The sequence below is a fragment of the Stigmatopora argus genome, chromosome 9 (genome assembly GCF_051989625.1).
Source record: "Stigmatopora argus isolate UIUO_Sarg chromosome 9, RoL_Sarg_1.0, whole genome shotgun sequence".
Classification (NCBI taxonomy): Eukaryota; Metazoa; Chordata; class Actinopteri; order Syngnathiformes; family Syngnathidae; genus Stigmatopora; species Stigmatopora argus.
The window spans coordinates 15,889,939-15,907,649 of NC_135395.1; the positions used below are offsets into that span (position 1 = coordinate 15,889,939).

Here is a 17,711-nt window from a genome sequence, read left to right on the forward strand (position 1 = left end):
ATAAGGAAAAGCCTTATTCTCTGTTTATTGATCATTAAAATCCCGCTTTGAGTTCAAAGGACATTGGTTAACTAAAATTGTGCAGATTTTTTTTTAACCACTGTTGGTTTTAAATCAAACCCCATAAAGCGCTGGTGTGTTCGTCTATTTGTCTCAACACCCTGATCTTGGGTTGTGTCTAATTTTTTTATTGACTTAAAGTATGGGGTTTCTTAAGTGTTGATTGTCGAAGTGTAAAGTCCCTTTTTAGCATAACTAATGATGCGTTTTTTCTAAATGTTGTTTTGTCACTGTTTGTCATTCTCCCCCCCAAAAACAGAAAGGTGACAACAACATTATACAAGTCATTTAAAGTTGTATTATCCTGATATTAGTGTTAAATTTACTGTCCATTTAGAAAGTTTTGTCAATATAATCTTGTTTCAAGTGCCCTTTTTATTACGTTTAGTCAACATCACCGTGTTATTTAGTCATTTTTTGTCGTCTAAATGCAGTATTTAAGTACTATGTTAGTTTTCATCTTAGTCCAAGACAACATTATTTTTGTTACTACAGTTTAGTCAACAACGTTTGACAGTTTAGTCTAGTTTTAGTCAGGACAATGGTTTTAACATTCACTTTTTTGACAGCAAATAATATTGAGCCTTTCCATCTACACTAACATTATTTCAAATGGCAATTTCTCATTCTTTTAATAATTTTATAGACCCATTTATATATTTAGTTTTTTTTTAAACAAACTAAAAAGCTTGATTGTAAATATTTACAATATTGATTTATTGATCTGGAACAGAAGTACAATGTAAGGACATATGAACAAATTAGCTGAAAAAAATCCAAGTGTTGATGTAAATCATATTATATTAACCATTTACTAAAGAAATGGTGATGAGAAATAAAAAAAAAATCATCCAAAAAGTATTTGAACATATAGAAGAGAAAAGCCTAAAATAAAGGGGGGATATGACAGCTCCTTTATTTTGTCTTGACAAATTGCTTCATAAAGAACATAACGTGATTTTTATAAAAGGCCACCAGAATGGATTACAGAGCTGTCAAAAGATACTGACAAAAAATGGAGTGTATCATCATTCCACTCACTTAACTGACAGTAGAAACGTTTGTTGACGAGTAAAACCTAATCCTTTTGAGACTTTTTAAAGAACTTACTTGTCCATTCATAAAGAAAACCTTGGGAGATGTCATGGATATTAGGATGTTTACAATCTCTGATCTTTCTTGTGCATACCAAATAATGTTTGAGGTCTGACCTCACAAGTTCTTCCACACAAAATTCATTCAAGCATCTCTTTATGGATAACTAAAAGTATTCAGGTATCTTTAGAGGTTTGTCATTATTTGGGTATTTGGAGTTCCATGGATCATTTTGATGCTGTTTGGTGTAAAAATTTGTAAATCACTGAATTAGGAATAAGATGACAAAGGAGGGAAATAAGCATGGTTTTCGTTGCTTCTGACTAAAACTAAATGAACTAAGTTAATTAATCACAAATAATGTAAGATGCATGACAAAAAATATACAAAAAATAATGTGAACAAACATTAAGGAGGCACACTGTAATACACGTCTCAGAAATACTTTTGCAAACCACATAAGCCACTTCAAAATATTGTTGTGAGTGAGTATCATAAATGTTTCATGTTATGTTGGCATGAAGTTTTTTTTTTCCTAATTAATCACAAATAAGGTAAGGTGCATCACAAACAATCCAGGAAATATACCCCAAAAAATAACACGAACAAAAATAAAGGAGGCACACTGTAATACACATCCTAGAAATACTTTTGCAGATCACGTAAGGGACAATAAGAAAAATAAACAAAAAAGTAAGCTGTATAGCATGCAGAAAATGTTTTCTCTGTCTCATTCTTTTATTTTCTCTTGTATCAAGCAGTCTGAATTTCTTTGGAGACAATGCTGCCTCTATAGGTCAGTTCAGAAATGTTTTTTGGCTGAGATTAATAGTATAGTTGTCGGTGGCGATATAATCTGAAGGTTTGAGCTGTGATGATGATTTAACTCTGCATCACTGAGAGCAGCAAGCTGACACTTGATTTATTTTTTCTATTCTTTTGTTTAAATTATTTTCATATGTAGTCGCTTAAAACTGATAACAGTAAAATGTGTCTATGCCCAAAATCATGTCCCAGATTTATTTTATCCTTGTTTAATTGTCCGAGATTTGATGGATATTTAGACATGAAATGCACACAAACCCAAGTATGTTTTTTAGATCACTTTAGCATTGCGTGCAAAAAAAGTTGGAAAAGATTCACACATGGAAAGTCTGATTCCCACTTTTATCGTAAATTTAAATAGTGACACGTCTGTTCCTGCTGCCTTTTACTCCAGAAGAATATGTAGCCAAATAGCAGCATTTGTTTTTCAAGAAATCAGCCCAATAGTACTATATGTAAATGTAGTGTAAATGGCTTTGAATATTCTTTTTCATTCTGATAACACCATTAATATGATATTGCAGCACTTTCCTAACACGCCTTGAGCAATGACTTACAAAGGCTGTTTGAATGAGTGGTAGAAAATCTTTTGAGACAACAGATTAGCTATGATTGAGTCAATGCCCTATAAAAAGCATGTCTAGCAAAGGCCACATTTGTGTAACACAAGGGCCATCTGATCTTGTCATACCCAACACACAATAGTGGCCTTGTCTGTTTCGTTATGGTGGTACAATTGATATTTGTCCCAATTTCAACTTTTACAATATTGAATAATTCAAAGGGAAAACACTAAATATAATAACGAGGCGTGACATTTCTGCCTGCAAGGTACCGGCAGCGCTTCACAAGAGTGTGTGTTCCTTTGCGGGGTTTCCCTGTATATATCAAATTTTTTTAGGCAGCTTCGGTTTGTGTATAGTTCCTATGAACACATTCCCAACAATATTTTTCCAGTTAATCAGGTTTTCAAAAAGGTTGGTATTCAAGCAGACAGCTTGCATTAGAGCAACTCATGTCAAGAGCAAGCAAAAAAAAAAAAAGCTGAGAATGCCCAGCATCACATCAACTGTGTGTTTGACTTCACAGTCCAATTTTACTTGGAAATCCCCTCTCAACGGAAAAAAACTGGAATTAATCATGTAAATACAATTACAGCATTGTTTTCGTCTAAAACTTGTGAATCTTAAAACGGAATAAACTTAGTCATGGGATAGCTCTGCATCACAAACTTGTTGCAATGTTACATTACTTTTGCTAGAATGACCGTCATTTTTCTGTTTTGTCTGTTTTAGTGAAATGTGCACAATATTTTCTCATGTGCTTGCGGTTGAAGCTTTTATTCTGAGTCAAGGTGAAGGTTCCAACATATGAATAAAAATGATAGATGGTTAAAGCATTCCTGTGTTGTCCAAAGCTGAAACTATAACTGCTGTTTTTTTTATTACGGAATTAAATCTTGCCTTTCCTTCAAGACCAAAAAGGCACTTCATTGCAACTACTTTACTGTGTGCGCTGGATTTTTTTACTGGCGATCTGATCTATCTTTATAGTTACTTTCACGGTCATATTTTAGAGCAGGGACATTTATTATTCATTTTAAGTCATCACTCATCAATGTACATAGTACAGCTTTAACCACACTGTCCTGCAGTAATTAAAGAAAAAGACTTTAATGCAACTCACCATTTGTTCTATGTTATCATCAAGATTATAGTATGTCATCATGGGTTTACAATTGTCACTTAAATTAATGTGCACATCTGAAGTGGGTTTAGGAAGAGATGTGTACACATAAATTTCGGTGATCATTGCTTGTAGTTTTCAGAGCTTTTAGACGTCATAAGCGACGTAAATTACTGTGTTTTCCAATGTGATTGGCACCAGTGACTCAACTGACGTCACAACACTGGAACAAATATTAGTGGGGGCATGTCCACTTTGGATTGGATAACTTTATTCATCCCGTATTCGGGAAATTTCGTTGTCACAGTAGCAAGAGGGTGAGGATGCAGAAATAGGAAAGGCATTTTAGACATAAATAGATAGGTAAGAAGCCAGAGAGCCACCAAGACCTTTGAAAAGTGTGTTTTTGAGATGAGTTATAATTTATCCTTTTCTCCATTCTTTCATTCATTCATCTTCCATACCGCACATTCTCATAAGGGTTGCAGGGGTTGCTGGAGCCTATCCCAGTCAACTTCTGGCAAAAGGCAGACTAGACCAAGACCAGGGGTGGGTAAACTATTCCACAAAAGGCCGCAGTGGGTGCGGGTTTTCATTCCAACCCATAAAGAAGCCACCTTTTCACTAATCTTGTGTCCTGCAAGTGCAATCAGTGGATTGCAGTCGGGTGCTTCTTGTGTTCTGCAGAAATCTTATTGGTTAAAGTGCCTTTGCTGGATCGGTTGCAACAAAAACCTGCACCCACACAGGCCCTCGAGGACTGGTTTGCCCACCCCTGGACTAGACCCTTGACTGGTCGCCAATCAACCGTAGGGCACACACAGAGACAGACGATGATTTGTACTCACAATCATACTTGCTCCGTGCCATTTGATAACAATTAAAATAAAATGCCAATGTCATTTTTACTGAGCAAAGATTTGCAATTATATTAAAAACCAAAAAATCCCACAACTGCAAGTGGCAGCAATGAAGAGGTTTTATACATATAAAATTATCATAATACACAATAGGGAGATCACTTAAAACAGGGGGGAACAGTCATTGACCTCTGAGGAGACCACCAACGCTTCCATATCTCCAAACTATTGACAGGTAGCGGTTTTGTGCCGACCGCAGTAACATTCCTCGCCAACCACAGCTTTTATCTCGCGAGATCTGGTAACATCTGAGGCTGCCAATAACAGAAAAAATGATATAGTTTATGGTTATTGTCTATGTCTGTGTGAATATCTGCAAACTTTAGCCGTGCGAGATATGAGCGCCTTTACTTTGCCATTTTTGAGTGCACGCGTGGATTTGAGAGAGGAAGGGGAGAAGAAAAAAAAAAGAAAGAAAAAAGTTATCCAACCCACGTTTCGATCGTCAGGACGTCCCTTCTTCCCTGTTGAGGGCTGAACTACGTCGGCGGCTCGCCCGGACGGACTTCCTTCCCCCCCCCTCCCCTGATATGAGACCAGATTCACCGCGTAGTGTTTTACAGTTAAGTCGCCCAGTGCTGCCACAGCACTTCTTGTTGGAGTTGGGATGGATTTTCGCTCCTTTCCCCCCGACTTGGCCAACTCGAGGACGAGAAAGGAGCGAGACCACTTCGACACCTGTGCGTGCGCGACCACGGCCGAACTCAGCAGGGCCGTGTCCGTCTCACTGGGCTTGGACGCCTCGTCCTCGCCCCTGAACCCCGCCGCCGGTGCCGCCGCTCCCGTCGGCACCGGCGGGGTGTTCGGTGACTGCGACCCGGCCGCCGTGGCTCCGCGGCAGGAGTTCGGCGTGGTTCGGAACATGAGCTCGCGCCGCCATTGTGACGACCCGGCGGAGGACGAGTTCGCCGACGTGTGCCACGCCATCCAGCAGGTGAGCTGCATGGACCTGCTGAGATCCGGAGAAGTCGACAGCGCGCGCACCGTGACGCGCGGCTCGGTCATCTCCACCTTCGTGAGCCGGGAGTCCAACTTGTTCGCCAACTCGGCCGCGGAAGCCGCCCCCCAAGTGGACCATCTGTTCGCTCTCAAACCGCACTCCGCCTGCTCCGTTCGCCCCACTTTCTACCGAGATTTTCCGGGGGTGTTGCACTCGAACGACCACGCTTGCAGTGACCGAGTGGAGCCGGGGAGGGCCGGACATCATTTGGAGTGTAAATATTGTAACTGTGGAGAAGCCAGCGTTGGATCGGTGCCCGACTGCCGATGTGTTTGGCACAACAAGGGCGAGCAGAGCAAAGGAGGCATGCGAGCCGGGGCAACGATGGCGCAAACCTACGGCCAAGTGGAAACTTACCCAAGTCAACGTTTTCCCGGCCAGCGCACATATCCATCAATCAAAACCGAGTTGCCTGCATGGACGGACTGCACAGAAAGAGGCTTCAGGTAACAATCATTTATTCCCCAAATCAACACATTGCCTCAATTTATTCTCTGCAAGCCCAGGTAGAGTTCCCCTAACCCAGGACGGACAAAGAGCCCAAATTTTAAACCGTGAGAGTCAAAGAGCCACACCTTTTTTTTAAATCTAATTTTTAAATTTGTGTTTAATTGGCCCTGGTTAATTTGAGTGTGTTTTAAGAGAGGATAAAAAGAAGAGAAACTTGACACACGACATACAAAATATGACCTGAAGCAAAGAGCCGCATTCATTTTGGCCAGGAGCCGAATGCGGCTCGAGAGCCTTGCCCTCACCCTACACTTCATATTGTGGTGGTTGACAAAAGGATTCTTCTAAAAACTACTTTTGACAGGGAGGGGCTGGCAGCAATCCCAGCCTAAATGGACGAGACGTAAGGAGTTAATGTTCTTCTATATGTGTTGTGGTAGTTGGCAAAAGATTATTCTAAAAACACCCTAAAACTCTTTTTGACAGGGAGGGGCTGGCCTTGGTGACCCCAATCTAAATGGATGAGACGTCTATCGCCGTCTACGGCTCGCAAGGAGTTAACATTCTTCTAATTAGTAACAAAAGGGGAAATTTAGCGTAAACGTCTTGTCTGGAAACTGTATGGGGCTGTCAAGCTTCACAGTTAGTCTTCATGGGTATTCTATTGTTCAAGAAAGTTCTTTTGAACTGGGGGCTTTGTTAGGTACAGTGATTTCTTCAAAGTTACTGTGCCGTGCATGACAACAATATTAATTTCACGCGGGCTGCGTTGTGCTACATGACACACGCACACAAATATATTGAGAAAATCTGTGTTAGCTCACTTTGACTGCCTATCAGTATTTCACAATTTGTGTCACAACACCATGTGCAGCTCTCAGCCTTGGCCCTGTTGTCAAGTCAAAGCTCACCCTTTCCTTAACTTTTGCAGTGCTGTGTGTGCAAAACAGGTTAATATATCAGTGTCCCTGTCAACATGAGATACAGCACCTGCTGCTCATCCTGCGATTTCTCCCAAAAGCTGCTTTGCTGTATAACGCAGTGTTTTTGCCATACGCTCAACAGTGTTTTATTAGAATCAGATTCGCTGGGCAGACAAGCGATGTAAATTTCAGTGAAAGTCAAGCAGGTTGAGCAAAGTCCATGTGTGTTCAGGCCTGAAGACCTGTTTCCTGGCGTGTTCCTGTCAGACCGGCGGGTGTGTCAGGTGTGTGGGGACGATGCCTCAGGTTGCCATTACGGAGCGGTCACCTGTGGCAGCTGCAAAGTATTCTTTAAGCGGGCCGCCGCTGGTGGGTGTGACACACACACATATCCACGTATTTCATTGTATTTTTTATTTTTTTTACACCCACTCACATTTGTAGCCAGCCGGGCACAACGACCTCACATGTCTGCCAGATATTTCTTATCAGCAAAAGCTCTATCTTCATATAAAAGGCATTTTCAGAGTGACTGCCCTCATTGAAGTTGTACAGTCCCAAACACTTTTTTTTTTCCCAGGTAAACAGAATCACCTGTGCGCCAGCCGAAACGACTGCACCATTGACAAGCTGAGGCGCAAAAACTGTGCTTCGTGTCGCTTAAAGCGGTGCTTCATGTCAGGAATGAGTCTCAAAGGTGAGGTACGAGAGATCAGAAAAGAGCAGAAAAAGAAAAAAAAGGTAGTGTGAATGCCTTGGTGTTAAACAGTGAGGTCAATGTAGATAGAATACCTTACACGTGCATTGGATCAAAAATTCAATTCTTCTCACTTGAGTACAGTGGAACAAATCTGTTTCTACGTCGGCCAAAACCATGGTTTTTTTTGTTTCCAAGCAGGCAATGACTGAAAACCTACTCATATGGTTATAACAACGAGTAGGTCCATGTCTGAAAGTTTGCCATTAACAGGCAATTTATTGTTCAGTCAGACCCAAAAACTCATTACAGTGTGTTATTATGGTTCTTCTTCTACTCCTTGTTCTCACTGTTTTTTGGGGGATTCTAGGTCGCCGGCTGAAGGGCGTTGGCCAGACAAGGAGTGGGGAAGAGCAGCAACCTTCTGCTGCCTGTGGGCTTCGAGACGGAGGAGAGAGGCCAGGCATGACAGATGCGATGTTGGGGCAAGGAAATGCACTTTCTGGGGCTCGAGGTAATGTCAAATTGTGCCACACTCGCACCATTGCCAATGTTATTCTCTTTTTCGCTCCTTCTTTTTATTACTTATTGCCCACAATGGGGTCTATGCATGCAGAGATTTCCAGTGACAATTTTGAGGATGGCTTTGTGGCTTGTTTACAGATTTTTGGGAGTTCAAACTGGCTTCATTTACTCGTTAGAAATGGCGTTTTATTTTAATTAAATTTTGCTCCGTGACCCGGCACATCATAATGATGTTGCGGTGTGTTCATAGTATCTAACAACTATCGCGACCGTTCCATTATGACAAGTTAACAACGCTCTTGAGTACTCGTGTGCAACAATGTACATTTATTCTTAGCTTAGCTTAGCAAAAGTCAGTTTTTGTCACAAGACCTGTAGAACTATATACATCACATGTGTCAAAGTGGTGGCCCGGGGGCCAAATGTGGCCCACCGCATCATTTTGTGTGGCCCGGGAAAGTAAATTATGAGTGCCGACTTTCTGTTTTAGGATCAAATTAAAATGAAGAGTATAGACGTATATTAAATTTCCTAATTTTCCCCCCTTTAAATCAATAATTGTACTTTTTAAATCATTTTTTTCTGTGTTTTTAGTTCAAAAATCATTTTGTAAAATCTAAAATTATATATAAAAAAAGCTAAAATAAACATTGTTTTAGATCTATAAAAAAACAGAATATTCAGGGATTTTAATCCAGTTCTTTTAATCCATTTATTAAAAAAAATCTAAATATTATATCTCAAATGGTCCGGCCCACGTGAAATCAAGTTGACGTTAAAGCGGCCTGCGAACCAACCTGAGTCTGACACCCTTGATATACATCGACTTGACTGCCAACAAAGCTTGTGAGCTGCTACAACATCATGCTCGCATCATAGGCGCCAAAGCGGCTGCTTGTTGCAGTAGCTCCCTAAACTCTCACTCGTATTCTGTTTTTACAGCTTTTTTACAGCTTTTTTATCCTTTATTTTTACGTTTTATTGTCTCTTAAGATTTTACTTGTTACTTTACTTTATATATTATATTCCATACTTTAATGTTTTAAAACTTTACTTGCAAGCAACACACTTATTTATGTATATATTTATTAACTTACTTATTACCTATCTATTTATGTCTAAAATGCCTTTCCTATTTCTGCATCCTCGCCCTCTTGCTACTGTGACAACGAAATTTCCCGAATACGGGATGAATAAAGTTATCCAATCCAATCCTATCAGTAATGATCCAAAACCCACAGTTTTTTTAAATTAGAGGATCCTATGCTCACGCTGGTTATCCTTTTTTAACTAGCAAAAAAGGGACTTTTAATTTTTAATTCCATTACAAAATAACAGTTTAACGCAAGCCACGGGTGTTTTGGACAGATCGCGACATTGTACTACAACAAAGCCGCTATGCTAGTGCTGGTAGCTATTAGCCGTGAGTTAGTCAAATAACCTAACCATGGGGATTTTAGGAGGACTTCTTGCACTGCAAGCATTGGGATGAAGGTAAAATGGATGTAATTTGATCTTCCTTGTAAATGTAGTGAATTTTTTAAGTTGTGCGTTTTAATGTTTCAGACTACCTCAAAGAACACGAGTGATGGCTTGTGGTGTTTGGCTCCCCCTACAGGCCGCTGCATTCAGAGGATGCACTCGGCATGTTAATGTTAATTTGGTTAATACATCTACTTTTGGGTTAATTAAAAGTTCCTGTGCACCATACAATACATCCATGTAAATATAAAAACTAAGAAATGAACACATGCGGGTTTTAGTCAGGTGTGACATATATGTTTTTCTTTCCTAAGATTTTGTGAAATTTCTCGGGTGCCTTATATTCAGGTGTGCTTTTATAGGATAGAAATTGCAGTATAACAGCAAATAACATGGATTACAGTGTCAGCATCGATATTTGCCTGCTTTATGTCACGCTCCTTGCAGGTGGGGTGCAGCATTTAGCAGGTAAAGGTTATTTAAAAGTTATTTCAATCCGATTTTGCGAGAGCTTTTTGGCAGTATCAACCAAATATACACAATAGCCTATTAGCTAACACATTGTGAGAAATGTTATGGATCATGATAACATTGGAGCTTGAAACCACAAACAATTTGTAATAGATTTGATATATTAAATAATTTGATTATTATCTTTTTTGTATTGCTATTGTTTTATGTATTAAATTGGATAGCGTTGTCATTGCATGTAAAATACAACATAATTTAAGTGCGTTTCCAGGAAAATGCTTTTAGACGCACATCCAATAAAGTTATCCCATCCAATCCAATCAGTCATCACACCCATACACAAAGCAAACAATAGATAAAATCAAATAAATATTAATAAAGGTCAGAAATTATTGTGGTTTCAAATTACTACAGCGTCTGGATCCAAGTCCCTTTGATTAATTTGTTAGCAGACATGCCTTTGTATAGTTTTGGTTGATACTGCCAAAAAGCGCCACCACATTGCAGACCAAATTAAACATGTGGGCCAACTACAGCCCACAGTGCAGTTTTTATTGGCCTGCAGCAAATTATGGAAATGTTGAATATAGCCTGCACAAAAAGCTCACTCATGCCATAGTGACATTCACCCGACTTTGATGCGTGCCGCGTGGGATCGATTTCCACTCAGTGGTGGTGTTATTATAAGTGCGAATGGTGTCTCTGTGTGTGCCTTACGACTGACTTGTGACCAGTTTAGGGTGTAGTCCGGCTTTTGCTCAATGTCGGATGGGATAGGCTCCAGCAATCTTACAAGGATTAGCAGTTTTGAAAATAAATGAATAAACAAAAAGTTTGAGTTCATCTGACATTCTGCTGCATTTCTTATCTTAAACACTAGATAAAGACTATCCATTGGATCAGTGATCATAACTTAACGTTTTGAAATCCATGTAGTAAAGTTCCATTTCAGTGAATTAATAAGCCCATTAATAGTCTCTTTTTAAAAAAAGAAAGAGAATCCACCAATTTCAACTCGCTGTTTAAATAATCAAACAATGTGGCTTAATATTGCAGGTCTTTACTCCGTTTTTTAAAAGCTGTTATTATTAAATAGATTTACAAAATGTACAAATTTAGCATACAAACATGAAAAAAAGATGCTGAGAACTATTGAATATAAAACGTAGTTAACAAGTGCTTCTAGTTGAGGAAAATAGAGAAATTAGCCTCTGAAAATGACAAAAAAATATGGGCCGTTATGTCAGCTGGCCTATGCATCCTTCGACTTTTCTGAAAGTGGCAGTCCCCGTATGCAAAAGAACATAAAGCAGTTCCCATAAGTGTTTTTTGTTTACCGATAAATTTATTTTTCTGGTCGTGTTGCAGGTACATCTCAAGCCACGAGAGCAAACCGGAAATAACCAACCTCCCCTAAAATTGTTGCCAGAACTCCCACCTTATTCTGTGGGTAAAACCTATTGTGATGGCATGTATTTTTCTCATTCCAGCATCTCAGGCTGCAGTTATAAGCATCCCTCCAAGTATACGCTCCTGCCTATACCTGCTAAGTGTGCTCCAGTCCATTGAGCCAGCCACCGTCCATGCGGGTCATGACCATGGCCTTCCAGACAGTGCCGCCTCCCTGCTCACCAGCCTCAATGAGCTCGGAGAAAGACAACTTGTCACCGTTGTACGCTGGGCCAAGGCAATGCCAGGTATCGTTTCATTTCTAAGCAGCCATAACACTAAACGCGTACAAAATGTCTTTGTTTTACCCTTTTGCAGACAATATAACTATCCTGCCAATTGTTCTAAATAAAGGCAGGGCTTCAAAATTCACCACAAGAGGGCAATATGTGCACATTTAACCTGGAAATTTTATTTGACAGTATTTCATACAACAAATAATAAATGCATTCTGGAAGAACAATATGCTGTAGTTTTAATAGTTTGGAGTTTTAAGAGTTAATGGGGTAGTTTCAAAATTGAAGTGGCAGCCCGATGAGATTGTGGTTAAGAATGTCTGCCTGGTGACAAATTAATTTTTTTTTTTAAAAATCCAAATCTCAGGTTTATTGAAGACAAATTAATTTTGAGTTCAAATCTATTGAAGATTTCTAAGCATTTTTCGCTATTTTTTTCTTGCTCCTTTTAGATGCAATGTAATTGTGCAGTACTTTTAATTACCTTCTGTTGAATTGTTATATATATATATATTTATTTATATATATATAAAGAATTTCCTTTCTCTAGGTTTAAATCTACTGATTAATAGTATATGAATTTAGATTATATATATATTCTGAGTAATACTGATATTCAATATATATTCTGAGTAATACTGATATTCAATATATATTCTATTCAAATATTATAGATGTATATTCTGAGATAAACGCCTGTTTACCCACAAGCCTTATCTGACCGATAAAAAAATAAAATAAAATCATATTCCCCACAATTTTCTCAACAGTTGCAATCTGAGTCCAATGTGACCGTTAAAGTACCGTTAAGATTATACACTAATTATAATTGTCATCTTGACAGGTTTCCGCAACTTACATGTAGATGATCAGATGACAGCAATTCAGTTGTCCTGGATGGGCGTCATGGTGTTTGCTCTAGGGTGGAGGTCCTACACCCAAACCAACAGCTCCATGCTCTACTTTGCACCAGACCTTATTTTCAATGAGTAAGTTACCCTCAAATATGGCACTTGTACTGGGGTAGAATTTATAATAGGAACTCAGTGAGACCAGGTACAACTTAAAAAATTGTTAAAATAGTTGTTCATGGGGCGCCACATTTGTTTAGAAGATCACACTGCTTCCGAGGGGGGAAAAAAGACATTTATTTTCAATTTGACAAGAGTTCTTTCTGTTCTCACCTTAAGCATCTGAATATTTCAAATTGGCCCGGAGCCGATCACCTGATATGGTTAAATCTCTTTTAGATATTTAAAAGCAACAAAAGTAACTGCTGTTTTATTTCTTGGACTTATACTATCAGAATGAACGGGTACCTATTTCCTTAACCTTTAGGGAAATACAATATAACAGACCTTTTTTTATAACCACATTGTCTATTATGCACCTCCTCCCACAATTTATAGTAATATTATTGCCCAGAAAATTTCTCATTTTGCGCGAGAAACTGTGCTATGTAAATGGTATTTCAATCAATAGTCTGCCTTCCTTTGGAAGCCTTGGCAATGAGTCGGTGAATGTGCTGGTGCCACTCTTTTGGCTCTGGTTGCTTCCAACCTGCATGGTAATGGGTACACCTGCCCCTTCCTCTGACCTCTATTTTGCTCTCTCTATTCCATCATTCTCTTTTTTTCCATTATCCATCTGGCTCATATTTCTCCCCTGGTTTCTGCCATTCTCTTAACCGTCGTCGTTTTTATACAAATCTTTCTCTACCGTATCTCTCATGCTCCCTCCTGATCCCACGTGATATTTTTTTTAATTCTCCCACATAGTCAGCGGATGCAGATATCCAGTATGTATGAGCACTGTGTGCGGATGAAGGTTCTATCCCAACGCTTCTGTATGCTGAAGGTCACCAAGGAAGAGTTCCTGTGCATGAAGGCGCTGGTCCTCTTTAGCATTAGTAAGTCCAGCAAAGTCTAAAATGATAGTAGACAATGTCAAGAGTCATAGAGTTATTTTGTTATTGCTTTGTTGTATAAGTGCCAGTGGAGGGCTTGAAGAACCAGCATTGCTTTGAAGATCTGCGGACCTCCTACTTCAAGGAACTGGAACGTTTGGCCAGTCGCCGTGGGGAGGCCACCCGGACACAGAGGTTGTTTCAGCTCACGCAGCTGCTGGACTACCTCCAATCGGTAATAGACGCAACTCCACTTTACACACCTAAACACATTACACTGTGACTTTGAACTGCCGTATAAATGTCATTGTTGTTAGTGTCGCAGAAATGTTTGAGTGGAAAATCGTGTAGATTAAAGTGTATTTAAATGTAGACATCCACTAGGAGAGACTTTTCCCAAATATGCAGTTGACATCATTACGTTTCCTTTCGTTAAATTACGTCCGGCTTGTAATTCCTCTCTACTACCAATTATTCCACGTGGTGCAGAAAATGCACAGTCAGCCCTTGTGATTTCAAGTTTGACTTTTTCTATTCCGTTTATGTAGCAGGATTGACTGTAAATTGTCTGACCTCATTCATATGATGGAGCTGGAATTATGGAAATGCCACTCCTTGACGATAATGTAAAATGTTTAGTAATGAAGGAAAAACTGGCAAATCAAGGACTTTCCCAAAGGAATTTTTGTTTAAAATTCCCACACTCTGGCTTTGGGAAAGACAAAAAAATGCTTTTGTCAGTATATTTTTTTCTTTTTCATTTATTCATTCATTCATTTTCTGAACCGCTCATCCTCACCAGGGTTGCGGGGGTGCTGCAGCCAATCCCAGCCAACGAGCAGTAGGCGGTGTACACCCTGAATTGGTTGCCAGGCAACCGTGCAAACTCAATCATACCTAGGAAAATTTTTGATTGATCAATCAGCCTACCGTGCATGTTTTTTTTTATTTAAATACAAAAATAAAACTGTCACTCAATTTTCTGGGGGCAATGCTTTATAGTGGGTTAAAGCAAAGAAGTCTGTCTGGAAGATTAGATGAAAAAGATTTTTTTAATTAATAAGTCTCAAATCTGCATTGGGGAAAGTGATGATGTCAGTATTTTTGTTTGATGCGGTGTCTGCAAGATTTAGGAATACAAAACAAGGAAACTCGTGAACACTGACCATGTCATTGCTTGAGAGACTCACACTATTAAAAAAAAAAAGCCAGCCATGGTGACACAAAGAACTTGCTGTTTTTCCTTTTATTATTATTTTTATTATTCCATAATTATCTTTCCACAAAATCATAAATTTTCTCCTAGAGTACAAAAATGTGCCTCAGGCAATGTTATTTCTTTTTTGTAGTGTTGTTTAAAAGCATGAGGGTGGCATTTCACGGCTTTAATCTTTTCTTCTCAAAAGCAAAGCAGTTTTTTTCCAGGGATTTTATTTATTTTAGATGGATTGGATAATCTTGGTGCCACCACGAGAGGGCGTAGTTTGTCAATATCTCACTAAAGTTCCCTTAGGACTGAATAGCATTCGATCAAAGAATGAAGTCAAATATCCTATTGAAACATATTACACCTTGAAATCGTTATTAGTATGATTCATCTTTACATCCAGGTTTTTATTTGAAATAATTATGGAATAAAGAGCTTGTTTTGTAGTAATATACAGACGTTGGGTTTAAAAAAATCCATTGAGCTGTTTCAGAGAATATGATGAGAAAAAAATGTTTGCCATAACTAGAGATACAGTAAGAAATACCTTAAATTAAAAGTGTAGTATGGATAATTGTTTTATTTAATTTCTTATTCCTCCAAAAATGTTTGCCAATCACATGCAAACTACAAAATTAGGAGGATGAGATACACATTTGATCCTTGTAGACAAATATTTAATGTACATTTGTGGTGTTTTTGTCTTTAAGAAGGCTTCTATTGAAGTCTCATTCTGACAGTCTGTGATAGATGCCTTCCTAATGTCCTCCTTTCATCATAAATTTAACTCTAAAAGCTCAACGATGTCATTGTCTACGCATCTCGTGGAGTGCATCTAATTTGTTGGATTATGCATACCGCACTGTCTGGCAGCACACTAAAGGCAGTGGAGCATGATTGTTAGAAAGTTTGTGCAAAAGTTACATTTTCCAGGAACTGCATCACAATGTTAGTATCTGGCTATTATGCTTAGGTGAAACAGTTTGTTTTATAATATTCAAATGTTCTTTGCCCTTCTTTTTGTAGATTGTGAAGAAGTTGCATCAATTCACTTACGAGCTGTTCATTGAAGCTCAGTCTTTGCAGACTCGTGTCAACTTCCCGGAGATGATCTCAGAAATTGTAAGCGTTCACGTGCCCAGGATCCTCTCGGGCATGGTCAAACCCATTTTATTCCATAATTCCAGCTAAAGAGGGGCTTCTTTGATTATGCTATTAATCACTTGAGTGCTGACACACCCTCCTCTGAACAGTTGTGGCAAAAATTTCAAGAATGACACTTTTGCTGTCATCCAATGGATGATGGAAGGGCACATACCTTCCACATCTGGGTAAAAACATTAAACCAGGGCTGTCCAAACTATTCCACAAAGGGCTGCAGTGGGTGCGGCTTTTCATTCCAACCCATCAAGAGGCCACCTTTTCACCAATCTGGTGTACTGCAAGTGCAATCAGTTGATTGCAGTCAGGTGCTTCTTGTTTTCTGCAGAAATCTCATTGTTCAAAATGTCTGTGCTTGATTGGTTGGAATCTGCACCCACAGCGGCCCTTGTGGATCGGATTGGCCAGCCCTGCAGTAAACGAAGCTCCTGCTGCTTCCTGTCCAATGAAATCTAATCATATCTATTCTGTTCTTTGTGCCTGCTATGTCTCAAGTGCATAATATGTTTCTGTGGCCTACTACAGCATCACAATCTTTCAATTTTGAGAGGTAAGCTGATAAAGCTATTGTTTGACGAGTTAACTGATTTGTGTGCACTGAGTTATGCACTAGCTTTTTATCCTTATCATACTGAATGTTACTCTGTGCACCTTATCTAACTAAAGACCAACAATTATGGATCTGATGCTAAAGCTTTTTAAAATACTTGACAAAATACTCTAATGTGATCCACACTAGTAGTTGGCTTGAAAAAAAAACTTTACATTTTGCTAGTTTATTTTGAATGTAATACAAATTTTCCACGGTTGGAACTTTTCTACAAGTGTGCGTTCTTAAAGTGTTCTTTGCAAGTACATTGTTGTGTATCACCATGTATTCATTGTAGCATTTGATTGTGCAGCAAAAAAAGGTCTAACCCAGAACCTGTTATTCTGTGACGTAATAAAAACAGGATCACGAGAGTGTTTGTTTGGATGGTGAAGATGGAGTGAAGTTGTTTGTTTTGTATATGACAACATACAATTTAAAATTAGCAATGACCGGGTTTTTAGAGGCAGGTCCTTGAGTAATTTGTTACATCTCATTTTATGTTTTTCAAGTGTATAACCATATACAGTATGTGACAAGGGACTTGTATTCATTTAATGCATCAGGTGATATTATATAATAAGATAAGAAATAATTAAAGCGAGGCAGCCTGGTGGAGCAGTGGTTAGTGCGTCGGCCACACAGCTCTGAGGTCCTGGGTTCAAATCCAGGGTCAGTCCACCTGTGTGGTGTTTGCATGTTCTCCCTGGACCTGCGTGGGTTTTTCTCCAGGTACTCCGGTTTCCTCCCACATTACAAAAAAAAAACATGCATGGTAGGCTGATTGGACACTAAATTGCCCCTAGGTGTGGGTGTGAATGTGCATGGAGTCAGCTGGGATAGGCTCCAGCACCCCTTGTCACCCTAATGAGGATAAAGCAGTTCAGAAAATGAAATAATTAAAGCGCTGTTTTAATATAAAATCTAACAATTGCATTAGGTTGCAAGGCAATATGTCATTTTTGGACAAGTCAACACAAATGAGACTGTTTTATGAAGCATGGAGCATAATTATTCAACTTGGTGAAT

The 17,711-nt window shown here is 39.0% G+C and overlaps 1 protein-coding gene across 1 annotated transcript; it reads left to right on the forward strand.

The window, feature by feature from the left end:
- Nucleotides 1-5,006: 5,006 nt before the first annotated feature.
- Nucleotides 5,007-17,076, forward strand: LOC144082578 (progesterone receptor-like). Its single transcript, XM_077609830.1, has 9 exons — nucleotides 5,007-6,032; nucleotides 7,192-7,328; nucleotides 7,540-7,656; nucleotides 8,027-8,170; nucleotides 11,625-11,831; nucleotides 12,664-12,808; nucleotides 13,598-13,728; nucleotides 13,809-13,960; nucleotides 15,959-17,076. Exons 1-9 carry the CDS (start codon nucleotides 5,194-5,196, stop codon nucleotides 16,121-16,123), a joined length of 2,037 nt encoding a protein of 678 aa, XP_077465956.1. The 5' UTR covers nucleotides 5,007-5,193; the 3' UTR covers nucleotides 16,124-17,076.
- The last annotated feature ends 635 nt before the right edge of the window (nucleotides 17,077-17,711 follow it).